General features: G+C 39.5%; 1 protein-coding gene across 1 annotated transcript; it reads left to right on the forward strand.

Annotated features, from left to right (window-relative positions):
* Positions 1-795: 795 nt before the first annotated feature.
* On the forward strand, positions 796-2927 carry LOC113351933. Its single transcript, XM_026595836.1, has 3 exons — positions 796-1378; positions 1511-1998; positions 2247-2927. Exons 1-3 carry the CDS (start codon positions 796-798, stop codon positions 2925-2927), a joined length of 1752 nt encoding a protein of 583 aa, XP_026451621.1.
* Positions 2928-22722: the final 19795 nt, after the last annotated feature.

Below are 22722 nucleotides of genomic sequence, written 5' to 3' on the forward strand. Positions count from 1 at the left end.
TTTGAATGCCATCATACATGCCATTACCCCAAATCTTTAGCACCATGTGTCAAATTGCACTAGGTCTAAAGATGCGTGGAATATCTTAGAAACCGTATTCGAAGGAAATACCAGTGAAAAGGAAGCTAGGCTTCAAAACCTTAATTCCAATTGGGAAAACCTTTGTATGGAAGATGAGGATTCATTTGATGAGTTTAATCACAAAGTGTCTGAAATTGTTAATGCATCTTTTGCATTGGGTAATATTATTCCTGAAAAGGACATTGTGATGTAAATTCTCAAATCGCTGCCATCTAGATACGATTCTAAGAAGCATGCCATCATTGAGGGAAATAACCTTGATAACCTCTCCATAAATACACTGGTTGGGAAGCTTAAGATCTTTGATCACGAACACTCGTCCAAATATAAGGATGTTGCGCTCAAAGCACTGAAAGACACAAAATTACTTGATAAAAGTAAAAATGTGTATATCTCTGACGATGATCCCTCTGAGATAGATTCATAAGATAAAGATCTTGACAAACCAGTCTCGATGATCACGATGTTCAAGAGAGTTAGAAATGCAATCTAGAGTCCGAGAAAAAGGAGGATCGGTGAGTTGAGATCTGCAACTCGGCGACAGAATCGGTGAAAAATTCTTCCCGAAATCACTCGATCTGTCCTCAAATCTTAATTGCTTCAGGTGAAAATCATAATATCAGGTGAATTACAACATACTCAATGATTGGTGTTCGTTAATTGTTCTTTGTGATTTCGTTTTTTTTCTATTTTTTCTTCCTTCTTTCAATTTTAATGGAGAAATCTCAAAATACTGAGATGAATTCAAACCCAAATTCAGAAGTAAATCCCACCATTGTTGATCTTGATAATACAATAGAGGAAATTCCTTCTATAGATCTCATTAATGGAACTGGGGAGAGGTGTGTTGTATGGAAATTTTCTTTGATTGGACGTCTAGATTTGCTTCGTTCAAAATTTGCAGATGCTGTTTCAAACTTGAAATCTCAGTGGAAACTAGTTGGCCAGTGTAAGATTATTCCATTGGGAAAAGGATTTTTTACAATTAAACTTGACAATGAAAGAGATCAGAACTATATCAAAGCAGGGTTATGGGAAGTTTACAACCAAACTTTATGGATTCGAAACTGGATACCAGATTTTCGTCCAGAATTGCATAGAACTTCTTCAGCAATGGTGTGGGTTCACAATCCTGGTCTGAGTTTAGAATATTGGGATGAGCAGACTCTGTTCAAAATCAGTTCAGCATTGGGAGAACCAGTAAAGGTAGATGAAGATACTTTAAACTTTGAAAATGGTTTATATGCAAGAGTTCTTATCAAAATTGATTTAGCAAAGAAGATTCCACATAAACTATGTATTAAAACCAAGTTTGGAGGCTTTATGCAAAGTTTTCTTCTAACAAAGTTACCAAAATTCTGTCATCATTGTAAGATTGTTGGTCATTTACAAGCTGAATGCAGAGTGAAAGTATCTAATGATGCATAAGCAAGTGCAAGTCAAGAAAAACATGAAGCAGCAACAACTAATTTCAGGACAAAATCTACAAAGCAGAAAAAGGATAAAGAAAAGAATTCAAATATTAATACATCACCCAGAATAGAAGCTCAACAAGAACATGTCAAATTTGATATCTATTATACTCCAGTACAAGCAATCATTCAGAATACTCAAATTCCTCAACCAACATCTATTAATCTATCTTCTGGTAGATTTGAAACTCTAAATACAGTGATTGAGGAAGAAGTAGAAAGTAATATAAATGAAGGGAGTGGAATTTTATCTCCAGCAAGAATACAACAAATAGCTGAGGATAATGCAGTTGAGAAGAGTGTTATCAATTTCATTATTGGCAAACATGGGTCAGTATCAGAGGAAAGAGTTCCAACAACAACTTGGTCAAAAATAATTCAAAAACCTTCAACTTCTGGAACACATCCAACTCCAGTAATGACAAAAATGGAAGCTCCAGCTAAGGTAAAATCTCAGCAAGTAAACAACAAATATAATTTTAGAAAGAATCAAGGAAAAGGGGGTACTAGGGACCTCCAACCTTTACAATGAGAGTTTTCTTTTGGAATCTCAGGGGCCTGAGAAGACCTAAGGCTCAATAGAAATTAAGTTCTTTAATAAATCAATTTTAACCTTCAGTAGTGTTTATACTAGAGCCTAAAATAAGTTGCAATGCAACATTTTGCAATAAGTTGAATTTACCTGGGATGCAGAACATGGTAATTCATAATTCACTGTTAAATAAGAAAGGGAACATTTGGTTATTTTGGAATAAGAATCTTCCTACACCAACTGTGGTTTCAATGTCATCTCAAATGATCACAGTCAATATTGGAGGTAATTTAATATCTGGAGTACATGCTCATGTTGGTGCAATGCAAAGAAGAAATTTATGGTCTGAGATGGAGGTAATAAGTGACTTAAAGCTTCCTTGGTTGGCTATTGGTGATTTTAATGCATTCCTAACAGCAGAAGAAAAATCTGGAGGAGGAGATCCTAATACAAGAAATATGCTTGATTTCAATAATTATCTTGACAAATGTGAACTTCAGCAAGCTTCAAAATCTGGTTGTGAGTATAGCTGGTCTAACTGTCAACATGGTGCTAAAAGAATCTTATGCAATCTTGACAGGGCAGTAATAAAAAATTTGTGGGTTCAAAAGTATACAGGTTGGAGTTATAAAGTTGGTTTGAGGATAGCTTCTGATCACTCTCCTCTTTTAGGTGGTTGTGTAAGCTTTCCAAAACCAAAAAATGTCCCACAAAAGTTTCAAAAAATTTGGATTGAGCATCCAAACTTTATGGAAGTTGTTACTAAGTGTTGGTATGAAAAGGTAGAAGGGGATCCAGCTTGTGTGTTCCAGAGTAAGCTAAAAAAGGTGTTAGTAGAATGAAACTGGAAGTGTTTGGAAATGTAAATGAACAAATTAAGGAAGCTACAAAAGAAGTTCAAGAAGAAATGAAGTTATCTGATGACAATCCATTTAATGAGGAGTTATTGGAAAACTTAATAACAGCTGAAAATAAGTTAAATTCAAAAGAAGTGCAGTCGAGTACGATGCTCAAGCTTAAAGCTAGAACCAAATGGGTTAAAGAAGGATCAGCTAACACTAATTTTTTTCATACCAATCTCAAGGTAAGACAAGCAAGAAACTCAATCTGTGAATTGGAAAATAGGAACAATGAAATTATTACAGACCAAGGTAAAATTGCAGAAGTGCTTATTAATTTTTTTGAAAAAAAATTCAAATTCAAGGAAGTGAATATTTCAGAAGCATTGCTTGATGTAATTCCAAGTTTAATAACAGCTGAAGATCAAGAAATGTTGGATGCAATTCCATCCATGGAAGAAATTAAAAAAATTGTATTTGAAATGGATCCAGACAGCTCTCCAGGTCCAGATGGCTTTTCAAGCAGCTTTTACAGGGCTTGTTGGATGATAATTCAAGATGATGTGGTCAATGCTGTCCAATTTTGCTGGAAAAGAAAATTTATTCCAAAGGGTTTAAACTCTAATTTCCTGGTGCTGCTTCCAAAAGTTGAAGGTGCAACATCTCCTCAGCAATATAGGCCAATTGGTCTAAGCAATGTCAGATTCAAATTTTTTACTAAAATTATTGCATCAAGAATGTCAGGTCTCATGCATAAGCTAGTTTCTCCTCATCAAGCTGCATACATCAAAGGAAGAACTATACAAGATCAAATTATCTTAGCCTCTGAAATGGTTAATGAAATGAAAAAGAAAAGAAGAAATGGAAATATTGTTCTCAAACTGGACATATCTCAAGCTTATGATTCTGTGAGCTGGAGATTTCTTTTTCAAGTTCTAAAGAAATATGGATTTTTAGAAACTTGGTGTAAATGGCTTGCCATTCTTTTTGAGTCTGCAAGAATCTTTGTCATGATAAATGGAGGGCCAAATGGTTTCTTTCCGGTGGGTAGAGGGTTAAGGCAAGGAGACCCTCTATCTCCATTACTCTTTGTTTTGATGGTGGATGTACTTAGTAGGAATATCACAAAGTTGGTAATGGAGGGTAAGATTAATCCAATGGTGATAAGAAATGGAATACACCCTTCTCATATGTTTTTTGCAGATGATGCTTTTATTTTCTACAATGGAGCTAAAAAGAGTATTCAAAATTTGATGAAGCTATTAGAAGATTATCAAGACAGTTCAGGTCAAGTGATAAACAAAAACAAAAGTAAACTATTTGTGGATGGTACAACAGCAGCAAGAGTAATACAAATTAAGGAAATGATGCAAATGGAAGTAAGTAAGTTACCTGACAAATACTTGGGAGTCATCTTACATGCTGGAAGAGTTAAAATTGCTACAGTCTGGCCTATGGTGGAGATGATGCAAAAGAAGTTAGCTAACTGGAAAGGAAAATTACTTTCTTTTAATGACAGACTGGTCCTGATTAAATCAGTTCTTTGCAGTGTTCCAATTTATAGCATGTCAATTTATCAATGGCCAAAATCTGTTATAAAAATTTGTAAAAAAATTATCAGAAATTTTCTTTGGTCTGGAGATGGTGATATCAGAAAATTTAAGACCCTCTCATGGAAGAAGGTGTGTTCTCCTTATAGTGAAGGTGGCCTTGGTCTGCAAAGATTGGAAATTCTTAATAAAGCTGTGCTCATGAAGATTTTATGGAGAATCATTAATTCAGAAGCTTAATGGGCATTATTTATTAAGGCTAAATTTCAAGACAAACAACAACAATGGAAGTGCAATTGGCAACTGTCATCCATTTGGCCAGGACTGAAAGGGGCTTAGAATCATCTGAAAGAAAACATAAGATGGTGCCTTGGAAATGGACAGAAAATTTCTTTTTGGTATGATTCATGGCTTGGTAATACTCCTATAATTGAAGAGGTTGGACTTACAGAGTATGTCAACAACCATATCAACTTAAAGGTGTCAGATTTAATTCTAGAAGGAAAATGGAATGTAGCTGAGGAGCTAAAACCAATAATTGCACATTACACTATGTCTGAAATTGGTGTTGGTGAGGATATTTTGGTATGGAAAGAAGACATCAAAGGTAATTTCACTACTTCTTCTGTAATCAATTCAATAAGAAACAAAGAACATCCTTTGCAATGCTATAAAAAAAATTTGGAATTCATTTTTGCATCCTTCAATAGCAAGCTACATATGGAAAATCTTACAAGGGGTGTATGTGGATGATTCTATAATGGTTGAGAGGGGTTTTGAATTAGATTACAGGTGTTGTAGTTGTGAAGAAGAGCAAGACAATATGCAACATTTGTTATGGGAATGTAAATTCAGTAAGCAGATTTGGCATTGGATATGCCCTGTGTTCAATTTTCAATTCCAAAATCCTTGGAGGAAGTGTGGAGAAGTTCAAAAAGAAAAAGTCCTTTCATCAAAGAGTGCTGGATTATTGCAGCTTGTGCAATTTTAAAAGAGCTCTGGTTTCAAAAGAATAAGATGTGGTTTGAGCAGATAAAACCAAATTTGCAAAGTTTCAAGGAAAGAATCAAAAAAACAATATATGAAGGAAGCCTCAGAATGAAAAGCAACAAGTGGAACTCTGAAATTGATAATCAGGTAATCCTTTTCTTCAAACTTGAGGCAAGAAAAATCAAATATCAATGCATAAAAAGTTGCTACTGGAATCCTCCTTGTCCAGACTTTATTATGTTTTGTTGTGATGGTGCATCAATTGGAAACCCAGGATTTGCTGGCTTTGGTGTAGTAATTAGAGATCATATGAGTCAAGTGTTTGGAGTTATAAATGGAGGAATTGACATTGCTACAAATTACATAACAGAAGTGTATGTAGTTATAAGTGCAGTGGAACTTGCTGTTAAATAGGAGATGCAGAAGGTAATTCTGGTTTCAGATTCCAAAATAGTCATAAATGAATTTGAAAATAATAAGATTCCCTGGTTTGTGAGAATGAGATGGCAGAAGGAAATAAAACAAATTCAGAATATGCAATTCTTACACAGCTACAGAGAAACAAACTTTGCTGCAGACACAGCAGCAAAAAAGGGGCCAAATTGGCTGCAGGGAAAAGGCAAGTATATGTTGGCAGACCTAGATTTCTGGCTAGAGTAGAACAACCAAATGTGGAGTATTATAGAATCTGTTAATCTTGTTTAACAAAAAGCCTATGTAGTTGGCTGTTTTGAGTTTTCTTTTTGATTGTAATTTTTCAGTAACTCTTTTTACAATTAATATAATGTGATTCAGAAATTAAAAAAGTCTCGATGATCACAAGTTACTTTAGAGATCTTATGTTGAAGAGAAGTAAACGGTTCTCCAGAGATAAGCCAAAAGCATCAGTCAAACCTCGTAATCGTATTCTTCCCAAAAACAGGGACACAGATGAGACTGATGACGAGGATATGCCTCAGTGCTTTAAGTGTAAAGGATTTGGTCATTTTGCAAACGAGTGCCTAAATCGTAGAAAATACACTGGGAACAAAGATCTTGCTGCGACACTTGATGAGATGTCTGACAATTATGATTCTGATGAAGACAAGAAATCAGGTGTTTCTCTTATGTCTGAAAATATTGATTTTGATAATTGTAGCAATACATACATCAATCTTGATAATCTTTTAGAAGAGAGCCCAATCAAGATGAAAGAATCAATTGAACCGTCTTTTGGAAACTTTTTGCTTAATGTTTCAGGATCTACTTTGTGCCTAGCAGCTTGCGTTTCAAAGGCCCCTGAACCATCCTTTGCGTTGACATGCTCCTTTTGTTCTCTCAAGGGACATGAATTTTCAAAGTGTTTCAAATATAAACACAAGATGAGATATTTCAACAAGCTTCAACGAAGAGCAGATCGTCTAGCCAATAAGCTTAAACTCGCGGAGAAAATAGCTAAGGTATGTAAGATCTTATCCTCTTCGAAAAGACTAGTTTCCAAGGAAAGATATAGACCATTAGAGAGGAAAAACTGGTCTAAACATGCGGAAAGGAAGATCTCTATTGATTCCGTACAAAAGGGTCATGGTGGAAAAATCATTGTTTACCACAGCACAATCTGATTGTGTTGTTTTTGTGCATCTTGTCTCATGTGCCTGTTCAAAAGAGACAAGATCTTGCACACCTCGGGCTTATAATTAAAAAACTAAATATATATATTTTTAGCTTTGAGTTGTTTGGCCTTGAAATTTCTTCATATCACTATTGATATATTGGAAGGGACCGATTTGCCAAAAGAAGAGGGTTATTATCGACAATTCCGCTCTTTATAGGGTTGTGAGTTGGACGTGTACGAACCTGTTTAAAGGTTTCGAATCCCTACATTCGTTTTTCCTTCTCTGATATTCTTTATATCTTAAGACTGCTTGTTGAAGTTGAATTGTGAACTCCTCTCACACAACCGTGCTTTCATGGATACTCCAAGCATCATGTCTTCAGATGGAAAAGACATCAATATTATTGTTAAGCCATCAATCACCAAGGAAAAATAAAAATCTCTAGTGTCTCCATCCTTGAAAAGAAAAACAAGGAATGTGAGGAAGCCAAGGGCAGTTCCTTCCAACTCTCAGAAATTCTCTGATGTTCTTGATGAGTTAAAAGAGACAAGAAAGGAGATTCGACAAATAAAGGCTTGTGTGTTAAGATCTTTGGAAATTCAGAAGGCCCTGGTTCGACATCTTCAGCCAAGACGGTTTGTTGGTATTGACTCCTTCCTTCATGAACCCTATGTTCCAATGGCTGTTGACGACAAGGAGTTCGGGAACGATATAGAATTTCTCAAAGATATCAATGTCTAGAAAGTCTTCTTATGAGAATTTATTGCTTATATTTTAGGAAGAATAACTAGAGCTTGGAATAGCCATTATTGTGAGTACACATAGCTATGTCCATCGTTTTCATCTTTATTTTTAGGTTTATTTATTTAAATTCTAAAAATTGTTTGGAAGATGATTTTTGCAGTATTAATCTTTGTGTTTTATATATTGCAATATGTTATGGGATATGTGTGTTTGCGTCCGTGAACTATTATTGTCCCATGTGATGTCAAAAGTTATCTCTTTTATATGTCAATATGCGAGTATTGATACAAGATCGATGAACTTTTGACAAACAAAAGTTAAGCCTATTATGTCAATTATTGATGGAAGATAGGTTAAAATCTTTTGTTTACAAGGATTATGTCTATTGTATGTCATTGTGCAAATAGTGATGGAAAATAGAATGAATCCTTGTATATGCCGCAGTATTGATCATTCCCTGATCCATATCTTATGTGTATACTGCAATGCTCCATAAGTTTTTCTTGAGTTGAGCATAAGACAATTCAGTTAATCATTATTTTATGGTGAACTTAGTCGTAGCTCCGTAAGCTCTCTTATGTCGAGCAATTCCAACTAGATTAATCGTAGATTCGTTTGTGGTTATTTTGGTGGTGTATTCCGATTAAATTGATCATGGGTTCTCTTGTGGTTAGTTTAATTGAGAATTTTGGATATAGAAAATATTTTTTATGGTTTTTGGTGTCCAATAAATCCTTCTTTTCTTGTAAAAATAAGGTCGCTCTTGTTGTTCTCTTGGGAATGACATCAAATGGGGGAGAGTTCTTTTGAACTTGCGCTTAATTTCCATATCTTTGTGGGGAGTGCGGCTGTGGAATTATTTAGGGGTTATCTTGTATCTTTATAAACTCCTTGATGAATGCATTTAGCCTCGGCTTTATGATTGCATCTAAACAAGTTGATATGTACTTTTCTTTGGTCTTGAAGCGTCTTCGTGGAAATTTCATTAGGATCCCGTTTTCGTACCTTTGCCAATTTTAGACAAAAAGGGGGAGAATTAATGTGTAGTTCACACTACAAATACATATGATTTACGTGCTTTACGGGTCATTATGTAAGGGGGAGTGGTTTTCATGTTGAGACGAAAGTATTGACTAAGGGGGAGTGATACATATCACCATAGTATTGTTGTCGAAGTTGTGATATGAGAACTTTGATGTTGTGTAATAATACTATGACACTGTATAACAATGATCGATAGCTTTTGTTTTCTCATTGTTATGGCTACGGAACTTCAACAACTATGATGATGAATTGAACATCTATGGAGTCATGGGAGTACTTGGAAAAGACAAAGTTTTCAAGTAACGTTGAAGCACCAAGGAGATCAAGCATGTGGACGAGAAGCTACAAAGTTTTATTTATTTTGTAATCCATATGTATTGATAGTTTTGTCAGTAAAATTGACAAAGGGGGAGATTGTTAGAGCATTGCTCGGTCGAACTCGCATGCATTGCTATCTCCAGCATGTTTGTCAATATTAGTGATCAAAATTATATGTCTTGAGTTCTAGTATACTTATGACTAAGTCTCGGTCTAGGATAGTTAGGAATAGTTGAGCTCCAGACTCCATGACGATTATCTTGCAAAGACGAAGAACTACTCAAGGAACCAGTGGAACTTCATCCGACCAAAAGGTATGTGGAGACTTGAACTCATATTGTCACTCAAAATTCTATCTACTCTATCTCATACTCTTGAGACAAAAGTCGTATAAGTATGATAGTTTTCATAATACACATTTGCTATTTTGGGGCCGAGTTTACTCGCCTATCTTTTTCTCGAAATACGTGTTGGTAAGCTTTTGCTTTAACCATCTTCATATTTACCCGTGACGAAAGTCATGATGACGTTTCAATCTTGAAAATAGCTTTGTTGACGACAGTCGATTTTTTATGTCTAACGAATGTTATAACATTATAGAAGAATGTTTCAATGATTGGAATGTAGAGTTGAGAATATGTAACCACCTATGGATGTAAGCATACAGTGGGTTTGCACATTAGTGTATAAGCCCATGTGCCGGAAACCAAGTGCGTGCATATGTGTGCATGCGGTATTGGAGAAGGAGACAGGTTGGGTACGCGTACTGGCGGAAATTAACATCCGTGAAATTATGCTGAGTTTGAAGTTTACTAACTCAAAAACCAGTCACCTTAGGTACGCGTACTGGCGGAACTTTTTCACCCGAAAAAGTCTGCTGAGTTTGGAAACTAAAACCAACTCAAAATCCGGTAGCTAAGGTACGCATACCCGTACGCGTACCCAAGCTAGTTATTTCTCAAATAGGCAGTTCATGGACTTAAAACAATAAATTATAAGGAATGCAATCTTTGCAAACCGTGGGTATATTGTTCATGAATTGATTCAAATGAAGCAAACCGATTTTGTTTCAATTTTGTCCATGTATAAAGACCTAAGCAATTGAACAACTCTTGAACTAGTTCTTATGAGTCATTTGAACTAGTTATGAGAAAGATGAATACGCTTAATATGAAAGCACTCATATGGCCAACCATTGGTCAACCATTTGTGAACCAACCAATGTACACGTATAGGTACGGTTACTCAAACCTAAATGAATACATTTCATTTGTGTGTGACAAGCTAAGTTTCGATCTAACGGTTGAAAGATATTAGCTTGGATAACTCAGGTTTTTCATCTAATGGTGATTATTGAATGCTTTGTTACCAAGGTAACTTAGATTGCAAACCTTGATTTGAAAACTATATAAGGAGACGTCTAGCAACTGTGCAAAACTAATACCCACAACTCCTCTGTGATACTAGTTGGTCTGCTAGAGTCGATTCTCCTATAATCGTAGGTTTCTTCTCGAGACCCTGTCGATTAACGACTGAAAGACTTCATTGGGATTGTGAAGCCAGATGAAACTACTTCTCTTGCAGTTGAGCGATCTGATCTTTCCATTTTCTATCGTACGAGTTCACTTGAATAATTGACTTGAGATTATATCTCCGACAGGGCACGATAAAAATAAATCACAAACATCGTCGTCTCATCGTTTTTGATTCCACAATATCTAGTTTCGCTACCATACGATTTAGATTATTGTGAGGTGATTGATAATACTAGGTTGTTCTTCGGGAATATAAGTCCGGTTTATCAATTGGTTCTTGTTCACCTTGATTTTTATCAAAAGACAAAACAAAACTTTTAGGTTTATCTGTGGGAAACAGATTTATCTATCCTTGTAGACTTTTCTGTGTGATACAGATTTGTTTATTAAAGTCTTCGACTTTGGGTCGTAGCAACTCTTGGTTGTGGGTGAGATCAGCTAAGGGAATCAAGTGCGTAGTATCCTGCTGGGATCAGAGACGTAAGGAGCGCAACTGTACCTTGAACCAGTGTGAGATTGATTAGGGTTCAACTACAGTCCAGACCGAAGTTAGTTTGTGTTAGGCTAGTGTATGTAGCGGCTTAATACAGTGTGGTGTTCAATCTGGACTAGGTCCCGGGGGTTTTCTACATTTGCGGTTTCCTCGTTTACAAAATTTCTGGTGTCTGTGTTATTTTTATTGCGCATTATATTTTTTTATATAATTAAAATATCACAGGTTGTGCATTTGTATCGATCAATTGTGAAATCCAACCTTTGGTTGTTGATTGGAAATTGATTGATCCTTGGATATTGGTCTTTGGTACCATCCAAGTTTATTATCCTTGTATTTGATAAAGACTCGCAGATTTCTATTTGCTTGAGTAAAATCAAATCAAGAGAGAGATATTAACTCCTCGATATAATTTTCTCTAGATCGAGTCTGTCTGTCTAGTTGATTCTCTAGAAAGTATATTGGAGTTAGTCAATACAGATTGCTAACCGAAATATTGGGTGTGTAGATGGTGGATTTTCATTTAAGGCTAAAATTGTAAAAGACAAATTATACGCTTGACATCCTGCAAAGGATAAAGCCATTAATAAGTGATGAATACTTCTTCACTTTACTAATTCACCTAGAATTGAGCATGTGGCAACAATCCCAGTATTCTGTGAATTAAATACACGAAATTCATCCAGGATGGAGCATGTCGAAACAATCCCATATACCCTGTGAATTTACAGCATTATTAATTAATGCATGACCAGCCTTGTATTTCCTGTGTTGTTCCCGCTGAACTCTCATTATGAGTGTAGCATGATGACTGAGTATTGCTCTCAGCAGAGTAACACGAATCTCCAAGTGTTAATAGTGAGGCATGCACGAAATACCCGTACAGGCTACATCTCTCGGTGTGTTATACTAGCCCGATTGAGCATACATCTCTCGGTGTGTTATACTAGCCCGATTGAGCATCTGGACTGTCCATATCAGTCTCAGAAACAATCACGACCATCCAACTTCACCAACATGATTGGATGGCTTAGATCGAATCCATAACCCTCAAGCAGGTATTGGAATGTTCAACACCAGACCAATGCGGACCCCGCATGGTCGGCCTCCCCAAAAGGGTAGCTTGGCTTGCCAATTCGTCCAGCCAAAGCAGCGTGGACGAGAAACCCTAAATTAGGGTTTGCAGCACATTACATGTGTCGATCAGTCTCAACCATCCATCTTCGCAGGCATAGATGTAGATTCAAAGGGCCCAGAGCATGTCAACACAAACACCGTGGGCCCGTCTAGATATATGACCGATCGGTCAGGACCAAACATGGATGGTTGTATCAATTCGTGCGCCCAAACAAGGCATGATGCACGGCTGGCAAAACCCTAATTAGGGTTTTCGATCACGAGCGTCCATTTTCACCTGATCGAACGAAGGGTCTAGGAGTCGATTAAGCAGGTCCAGTGAGTATCAACACGATCATTGTGGGCCCACATATCTCCACACCCGATCGGCCAAGGCATATCATGCCTCGTCGTCTCGATTCACATGCCCAAACTAGGTGTGGTCACACCTCCCAAATGCAAACTAATCCCGACCACTCAACTTTTCCGGACAAATTGAGTGGATGAGATAACGTTTGTACGGGGTATTGAGGTACGGACGTGTACACCAGCCCGCCGTCTGTATACCAGACTAATCGGCCAAGACCGACCAAGCTTGGTCGTCTCTAAAGGTGCGCCCGAAGTTGGCATGACGCGCGGCTTTTGCAGCACCGGATTTCTGTCGCAAATTGATCTCAACCACTCAAATTCGCCGGAAAAATTGAGTGGCTTAGATCACACTTTCACGAGACAATGAGGTATGGGCGCCTACGCGTCTACACGCATGCACGATCGGCCCGGCCAAAATTGCGTCCCAATCTTGGTTTCGACCAAGCTGAAGAGTGATGCTTGCGCACCTCAAAGATCATCTCGTCCGTTCAACTTCACCTGTTTGGTTATACAACCCTGGTCATGAGTTAACTGGTCAATGAGGTGTTGCGGTGATTACCATCCGCCACTCTACCACACCAAGTGATCGGTCAAGTCAGGACTTACCTGTACAGACCCAAACGATCACTTGAAGATGGCTAGACACACATCTATTTTAAGACGCTTAATCGTGACTTACTCCATTAAGCCTTAAAACAGCGATGCTTCATACATGCTGAATATATTCGATGCATTACATGCATAGAATTCACGTGATATTTTACAAGTATCAAATTCCAAATAACTTAGTTATTTAACCTAGCATTACATGCTACCTTCTGTGGGTCCCACGATCCACACACTCGAGACATCAATCATATCACAAACTGGGGGATACATACTGGGGTATTGGTCTGGCAGTTTACAGCGTGCAGCGCACAACGCGCCATCACAAGAACGTGTCAGGAAGTCATGGATATGGTTAGTGATGATGGTAGAAGTGTGCAAGACTGATCGTGTAACACTAACACCCGCAACTCCACTACTCCATCACTCCACTTTCTCTATTTCCCACGAGATACGTGAGTAAGGCTCAATGACTTGTATAAATAGGTTCTCCTCCCTATTTCGACAAGACAAGACAACAGAAACCAAGTGTTAATACAATCGTATCCAAACACCAGAACTGATAGCTTACATTCTGCAAGCCAGTTCAGCTTTCTGATATAAGTCATAAACATCCAACACTTCCACATTCTCAACACCTTCTTCGCTTCCCTCCCTAAAATCAACTCCATCTCCTTCACTTTGTGACCGAAGCAAGTCTGGAACGACCATTTCTTGGTTCAGGCCGGAGTTGTACAAATTGATTTCTCGAATCACAAGCATTCCCGTGCAGTACATTTGTTTAGGGTTTAGATTTATTTCTCATCCACACACCCCAAATTACCAAAACCAGCAGAAATAGTTTTCACCCATAAACAATTGGCGACCACAGTGGGAGGTTAATCTCTCGGTTGCAAAATTGGATTCTCAATATTCATTCCAACCTTCTCGTTTTCAGGATAGATCTTGGGTCTGATTTAATCATTAGCGTGTTCAATTTCGGTTTTCGGTCTTCATTTCACGATGTATCCTCACCCGAAAACCACAGGTGATTTAGATATCGTGGAAAGTGTGGCTAGGATGCTGGAGGATGTCTTGGCGAATCAAGATGGTATCACTAGAAGGAAGAGCGAAACATTCCGCCTTTTGAATGATATAGCATCCCAATTACAAGAAGGATCGGCGAGCGTTTATCCAGACCATGCAAGAAACGCTTAATCCTTACCCAGAAGTCATATCTTTACCAGTGGAGATGCAGAAAGAGTACATGGCCACAGGGGACTTAGGAGAGACGAACAACATGGTCCAGCTGACGAAAGACACTCGAAACAACTACGTAGGGGAAAAGACTTGTCTGGGATGCCACAACGTCTGCCAGATAAAGAAACGGAACCTGCATCTTATGGATCCTTGCTGGAAGATTTGTATCTCAAGACCCTTGGTGAAGCCCTGAAGACTGTTCAATCCACAACGGCCTTCCATCCAAGTGAAGAAATGCTCGAGGAAGGTGAGATCAACCAAGGAACGCGTGAGTACAGAGGATGGGAGCGTTCAATTCGATCACTCAGCAGTGATACTACGACACCTTCCACACTCTGTCACCTAGTCAAGCGATCCACGGATATGATGGCACTTACTGGTCTTCCGACTCCGTCTCCGAAGCGTGCTTCATATCAAATCCACGTAGAGACACCACAACGCCCACGGACGCAGGATAAGATAGACTCAAGGTATCCGCATTTTTCGTTCCCAATGAACAAGATTTTGGAAATGCTGGAAGCGTGGGTACGAGACGGAAAGATGGAGCTACCTCCTATCTGGCATCCACCAACCGATCAGGAAATGATGGATCCAAGACATTGTCATTACCACCGGTTCATTCACCACCCTACCAGTGAATGCAACGCTTTGAAGTGCATTGTTCAGAAGAAGCTTAATTCAGAAGAATAGCTTTCCTTCTCTGAAAGTTAGTGCAGACGATTTCCTTGGAGAGGATGCTTCGGTTTCATACAAGTGAGGCTTTAAAAGCAAGTAAGTTCTATCAAACAATTTTACAAGAAACATAGTTTTAGAATTTACCGGGGACTTACATCCCACACGTGGAGAAAGAGGTTCGATGATCAAATGCCATGTTTGTTTCCCTTCATACTTTCCTTTTCGCATGACATTTGAAATTTCATATGACATGTGCAATCATTCATAACCAAGATGCAAATTCCATTTAGAATAATCCCTTTCAGAAAAGTCATTCACAAGACTATTTCAAAATAAACCAAAATCCAACCACCTATTAGTTCAAGACCTAAAATAAAATTGTGAAAGGAAATCCTCACAATCACTCAAAAAGCATCTAAAGAAATAAAGCAAGTAGGCGGAATGAATCCTTCAAGGAAAGTCCTTCAACATCAACTCATCTTTCTGAGCAAGAGAAGCTTTCATCTTCTGGAGCACGTCCTGTTTCAGCTTCAACTCCTTAGACAACCTCTTCTTCCTGACGAGCAACGCATTCTGTGGAGGGAATTTCACTTGCGATTTCTGAAGCTCCTGGATTTCAGAAAACCCTTTGAAGAACCAAGGAGCGTTGAAGTCATACTGGACAAACACGTCTCGATGGTACTTCCATTCTTCGATCATCTCCTCAGAAACGGTGTGACCAGTCGTGACGCTCATCCCTTGAATGGAGAATAAATCTTCTTGGACACGATTTACTAATGCAAGGCGACTTTTGAGATTCGTGGTGGTAGAAATGTGGTCGTGCTTCTTCCATATCGTTGTATACAACTCCTCGAACTGAGTGGGCACACTGAACCCCCCCAACCAACACGTGACCTGGACGAGGGACATCAAAGGGAGGATCGAAGATAGCCCCAGGAACAACAGGTTGCCTTGCCAATGCTTCATCAGAAACCTTGTCAGCTGCAAGAGGCCTTTCAGAAAAAGTCACCATGGCTGCCTTATCAATAAGGACCGTCTCAAGAAGATCTTTAAGGGGAGTCGCCTCGACAGTAGCGATAGCAGATGTTTCTTCTCCCGCATTTTTACGGATGTCTACTTCACTCTGAGTGCTGATTTCCATCACGACCTCGTCTACAAGCTCACTAAGGTTACCACTTGGGGAAGCATTTCGTCCAGTCGAAATTGCGCCATCTCTGTCATCTGGAAAAGGACCGGTATCACCAGACTTCTCACCTGTATCACCAGATTTCTCAACATGAGGATCAGTGTCACTAGACTTCTCAGCATAAAGATCAGTGTCACCAAGCTTCCTAGTACAAAGGTCAATATCGCCAGACTTCTCACGAAGATCAGCGTTACCATACTTCTCGTTCTGAATTCGCGCCAATCTTGTGAAAACATTCTCTTTCGGAATTCCCTGATTTCAAGCAAGGATCGCTCTTAGAAGAAATTACTCTGGAAGAATGAAGGAATCGACAGAAAGAGATTTAAATACCTGCACATTGGAAGAATTGAGGATCACCGAATATCATGCCCGCCTCTTATACCTCCCTCCTGCTTGGGGACTGCAATCATCAGCTCTGGTCCGTTTACCTGGGAGTGGCTTCAACCGGAAATGCTTTTTCAAAACTTCAGGAGATGCTTCGCCTCGAGAAGCTGTTACGACCTCCTCCGAAAACTTCTGAAAATCTAACAATTGTTTCCTCCAAAATTCCTTATACCTATCGGATACCACATGGTTTCTCCCGATAGGCCAGAAGGGAAGACTCTGCAATGCCAAAAACATGTCGGCATTAAGAATACCCGGGAGAAGTTCTTTCGGAGCCTCCGACGGACGAAGAAATGGAACACCCTGGCCAAATCCCATTTGCCGAGCAGCCTTGTCAATGTTGTACGGAGTCACAGTAAATGCTTCGTTGAATAGAGACGGGATATATCCCTTAATGCATCTATGCAGATAAATAAATTCTCCAAATTTCATAGTCTTAACATCGGTACGCAACACAACATTAGGACCATCAGAAGCAATATCAAAAGTCTTCGGCTGAACAATGGAAGAGTGGATCGGCCCCCATGGATGGAAATCTATGGAAGACACATTGTCAAAGACATCCACGAGTTTCACACCGGTTTTGAGACGCCTCTTTTGCCAACGGAGTATTCTCGAACCACCATACAAACTGCTGAGCGAAGTTGCAGGAACAGGAGCATAACTTTTGAAATGTTCCCACAAAAACGCCTGAAGAAAAACGAAGTGGACATGCGAATCCACCTTCTTGTACCCGTTGGAAAGATACATGTCTATTGCTAAGGCATCCAGATGAGGATACATCGATCCAAGGAACAAGGCACCTAGGGGAATAACTTCAGCTTTTGCCAGCTTTATAGCAATCCTAACGAGGTCACCTCTTATGGTCTTCCTTCCAGAACCGTCGTCAAATATGTCTCTGGATATCCACAAAGACATGAATGCAATCACGCTGAGCACGTTTTCCAACTCCTGATCCGGTTTTGGGTCTGCAGGAGACCACTCCGACACCCACCAAGTGTAAAAACATCTCGCATATTTCTTCTCCTCCTTGTCCAAATCATCGAATTTTGTCGCCTTTCGAAGTATAGCGTCATAATCGCGACGTTCTGCGTCAGAAAGCTGGTAATAAAAACTTCCGGCGACAGGCAGGTTCATCAGTGCAGCTACGCTTTCCAGAGTAATAGTCATCTCTCCCCATCTACATATGGCTGTATGAGTAGAAGGGAGCCACCGAGAAATGAAAGTAATCAAGCCTGAAGCGTCTTTCTTAACTTCAAGAGTAGCAGATGCCATAACCGCATTGAGGATTTGCGCTTTGGTCAAATTAGCTTTAATACTATTATTGTTCAGCATGCATCTCATCCATCCTTCATAAGAACCCAGTGGAGTATGACAAATCTTGAAGTCAATAGGAGAAGGCGGATATTCATTCCTTCGAAAACAGAACCTCATCACAAGTGCTGAAGAAGAGGATGGATCAGCTTCCATATTTTCTGAACAAGAGAGCAGGACTATCTTGTGAGAAGGATGTTTCCTAATGTTCGGAAAAGGCAAGGTGAACAAATCATCATCAATGTTCGGCATATCTTTGAAGTTGTCAACACTTCCTGACTTGGCACCAGTATTATCCCCAGAAGACACCTCAACAGGAGTTTTTTTCTTCATTCTACAATAAAAGACAGGAGTCAGTACCGTATAAAAAAAATGAACGTGTAGTCATGCATGGCCGAACACGTTGGCATATACAAGATTGGAACAATCATGCAGGTAAGGCTGGTATTGAGCCACGTCAGCAAATAAGTCTGGTATTGATCAAGTCACAAGTCCGGTATTGATCAGGTCACAAGTCTGGTATTGATCAGGTCACAAGTTCGGCATTGATCAAGTTACAAGTCCGGCATACATCAAGTCACAAGGATTCAAACGAGGTTGGGATTAAGCCGCGACAACATACAAGACTGGTATTACTCAAACCGCAAAACTGGTGTTGGTCGAGGGCACAATGCTGGTATAAGGTCGACATTCAGTCAGTCATACATGGTGTGGGACCCGTTCAAATCAAGCATATATTGTGGGCCCGCATTTATTTGCACAACACGGTTTTCTTATATTCATGGCAATCGTGTCTACGAATTTAAGCCAAGGTTCTTTCCAAGCTATAACCTAAAAGCTAGGTTTTGCACTCAACGAGGGAAAAGGAGAAAGAGCAATATATTCATGGATTCCTGGTTTATTTTACTAAACAATCTTAGCAATATCCGCGTTTTATCAATTTCATTGAAATTAATCATACAAAGGGGTTTACCTAAGAACTAGGGTTTTACCTTCAAAAAAAAAAACGTGAAAGCAAAGAAGGACGAACGAAATACCTACCTCAAACACGTGCAACAACACCAGCGAAGTCCGGCGACAAAGATCGACGGATGCAGAAAGTCCGGCGGTGTCACGACGGCGGCGTCGGTAAGGGGGTGGAAACAAAGTCACGAACGGGAGCTCCACACACAAAAAAAAAATCGTGAGAAAAGGAAAAGGGGTCGGTCCCTTTTTATAAATTTTTTTTTTAGAAGAATCCCAATAGGACAAGGATTCCTCTTTTGATTGGATTTTTCTTTTGATTCAAACACCCAAGGAAGGAAAAGGGTTCCATGCTTGCACGGCGGCGTTTACATGGATGATTACTGCCGGTCAAAGATCTTCCGGGTAAACTTTCTTTATCTTGTCTTTCTCACATATGTATGTCACCATATCATGCTTACCCCACAATAGTATAACCATTATGTGTTAGGCAGGGGACTTAATGTTGATGGTGGATTTTCATTTAAGGCTAAAATTGTAAAATCCAAATTATACGCTTGACATCCTGCAAAGGATAAAGCCATTAATAAGTGATGAATACTTCTTCACTTTACTAATTCACCTAGAATGGAGAATGTGGCAACAATCCCAGTATTTTGTGAATTAAATACACGAAATTCATCCAGGATGGATCATGTAGCAACAATCCCATATACCCTGTGAATTTACAACATTATTAATTAATGCATGACCAGCCTTGTATTTCCTTTGTTGTTCCTGCTGAACACTCATTATTAGTGCATCATGATGACTAAGTGTTGCTCTTAGCAGAGTAACACGAATCTCCAAGTGTTAATAGTGAGGCATGCACGAAATACCCGTACAGGCTATATCTCTCGGTGTGTTATACTATCCCGATTGAGCATACATATCTCGGTGTGTTATACTAGCCCGATTGAGCATTTGGACTGTCCATATCAGTCTCAGAAACAATCACGACCATCCAACTTCACCAGCATGATTGGATGGCTTAGATCGAATCCATAACCCTCAAGCAGGTATTGGAATGTTCAACACCGGACCAATGCGTACCCCGCATGGTCGGCCTCCCCAAAAGGGTAGCATGGCTTGACAATTCGTCCAACCAAAGTAGCGTGGACGAGAAACCCTAAATTAGGGTTTGCAGCACATTACATGTGTCGCAAATCAGTCTCAACCATCCATCTTCGCAAGCATAGATGGAGGGTGTAGATGTAGATTCAAAGGGCCAAGAGCATGTCAACACAAGCACCATGGGCCCGCCTACATACATGACCGGTCGGTCAAGACCAAACATGGATGGTCTTCCCAATTCGTGCGCCCAAACAAGGCATGACGCACGGCTGGAAAAACCCTAATTAGGGTTTTCGATCACGAGCGTTCATTTTCACCTGATCGAACGAAGGGTCTAGGAGTCGATTAAGCAGGTCCAGTGAGTATCAACACGATCACTATGGGCCCACATATCTCCACACTCGATCGGCCAAGCCATATCATGCCTGGTCGTCTCGATTCGCACGTCCAAACTAGGCGTGGTCACACCTCCCAATTGCAAACTAATCTCGACCACTCAACTTTTCCAGAAAAATTGAGTGGCTCAGATCACGTTTCTATGGGGTATTAATGTATGGACGTGTACACCAGCCCGCCATCTGTATACCAGACTAATCGGCCAAGACCGACCAATCTTGGTCGTCTTGAAACGCGCGCCCGAAGTTGGCATGACGCCCGGCTTTTGCGGCACCAGATTTCTGTTGCAAATTGATCTCAACCACTCAACTTCGCCGGAAAAATTGAGTGGCTTAGATCACACTTTCACGAGACAATGAGGTATGGGCGCCTACACCGGCATGCCACCTACACGCATGCACGATCAGCCCGGACAAATTTGCATCCCAAGCTTGGTTTTGACCAAGCTGAAGAGTTATGCTTGCGCACCTCTTCATAAACCCTAATTCCACTAACGGTCGCAGATGAGTGTCTCAAAGATCATCTCGTCCGTTTAACTTCACCTGCTTGGTTATACAACCCTGGTCAGGAGTTAACTGGTCAATGAGGTATTGTGGTGATTACCATCCGCCACTCTACCACACCAAGTGATCGGTCAAGTCAGTACATACCTGTACAGACCCAAACGATCACTTGAAGATGGCTAGACACGCATCTATTTTAAGACGCTTAATCGTGACTTACTCCATTAAGCCTTAAAACAGCGATGCTTCATACATGCTGAATATATTCGATGTATTACATGCATAGAATTCACGTGATATTTTACAAGTATCAAATTCCAAATAACTTAGTTATTTAACCTAGCATTACATGCTACCTTCTGTGGGTCCCACGATCCACACACTCGAGACATCAATCATGTCACAAACTGGGGGATACATACTAGGGTATTGGTCTGGCGGTTTACAGCGTGCAGCACACAACGCGTCATCACAAGAACGTGTCAGGAAGTCATGGACGGTTAGTGATGATGGGAGAAGTGGGAAAGACTGATCGTGTAACACTAACACCCGCAACTCCACTACTCCATCACTCCACTTTCTCTATTTCCCACGAGATACGTGAGTAAGGCTCAATGACTTGTATAAATAGGTTCTCCTCCCTATTTCGACAAGACAAGACAACAGAAACCAAGTGTTGATACAATCGTATCCAAACACCAGAACTGGTAGCTTACATTCTGCAAGTCAGTTCAGCTTTCTGATATAAGTCATAAACAGCCAACACTTCCACATTCTCAACACCTTCTTCGCTTCCCTCCCTAAAATCAACTCCATCTCCTTCACTTTGTGACTGAAGCAAGTCTGGAACGACCATTTCTTGGTTTAGGCCGGAGTTGTACATATTGATTTCTCGAATCACAAGCACTCACGTACAGTGCATTTGTTTAGAGTTTAGATTCATTTCTCATCCACACACCCCAAATTACCAAAACTAGCAGAAATAGTTTTCACCCATAAACAGGGTGTGGTTGTTAGACCCCCGCATTTTCAAGAGAAGTTATAAATCTTATGTTGAGTCATATCACACTAATTGTTCTCCTGTTGGTAACTGGCATAGAGAATAATTTTTGTCTATGATTATTTTTCTCACAAAAATCTTGTATCTTAGTGCCTCTAACATTAAGATCACTATTTTTAACTTCTTTGTTCGTAACTGGCGAGAAGAGAAAAAAATATTGGTATACTTATTTACTCTGTTCATAACTGACGAGTAAATTTGTATATACAAGGAAAATCCTTCTTTTGTGATTAGAATTAAGGTCGCTCATGTTGTTCTTTCGGGAATGACATCGAATGGGGGATAGTTTTCTTGAACTTGCGCTTAATGGTAATATCTTTATGGGGAGAGTGGATGTGCAATTGTAGGAGATTCTTATACCTTTACGTCTCCTTGAGGCAAACCGAGGTTACTTGGTGATATCGTCTAAATTAAATGTTGGTATGTGTCCTCTAGTCTTGAATACTCTTTTATTTAATTAATCTTGATCCCGATTTTTCGCATTTGCCAATTTTATTGACAAAAGGGAGAGAACTATTAAGTAGTATATTACTACATTACATATGGATTTTCGGAAAATCATATAAGGGGGAGTGGATTATTATCTATAGGTTTTACCTATTTTG

Source organism: Papaver somniferum, chromosome 2 (assembly GCF_003573695.1).
Source record: "Papaver somniferum cultivar HN1 chromosome 2, ASM357369v1, whole genome shotgun sequence".
Taxonomy (NCBI): Eukaryota; Viridiplantae; Streptophyta; class Magnoliopsida; order Ranunculales; family Papaveraceae; genus Papaver; species Papaver somniferum.

Coding starts and splice junctions, on each gene's coding strand:
- LOC113351933 (XM_026595836.1), top strand. CDS start 796: ATGGAGAAATCTCAAAATACTGAGATGAATTCAAACCCAAATTCAGAA. Junction 1,379..1,510: donor GAAGATTCCACATAAACTAT/GTATTAAAACCA, acceptor ATGATGCATAAG/CAAGTGCAAGTCAAGAAAAA. Junction 1,999..2,246: donor AAATGGAAGCTCCAGCTAAG/GTAAAATCTCAG, acceptor CCTGGGATGCAG/AACATGGTAATTCATAATTC.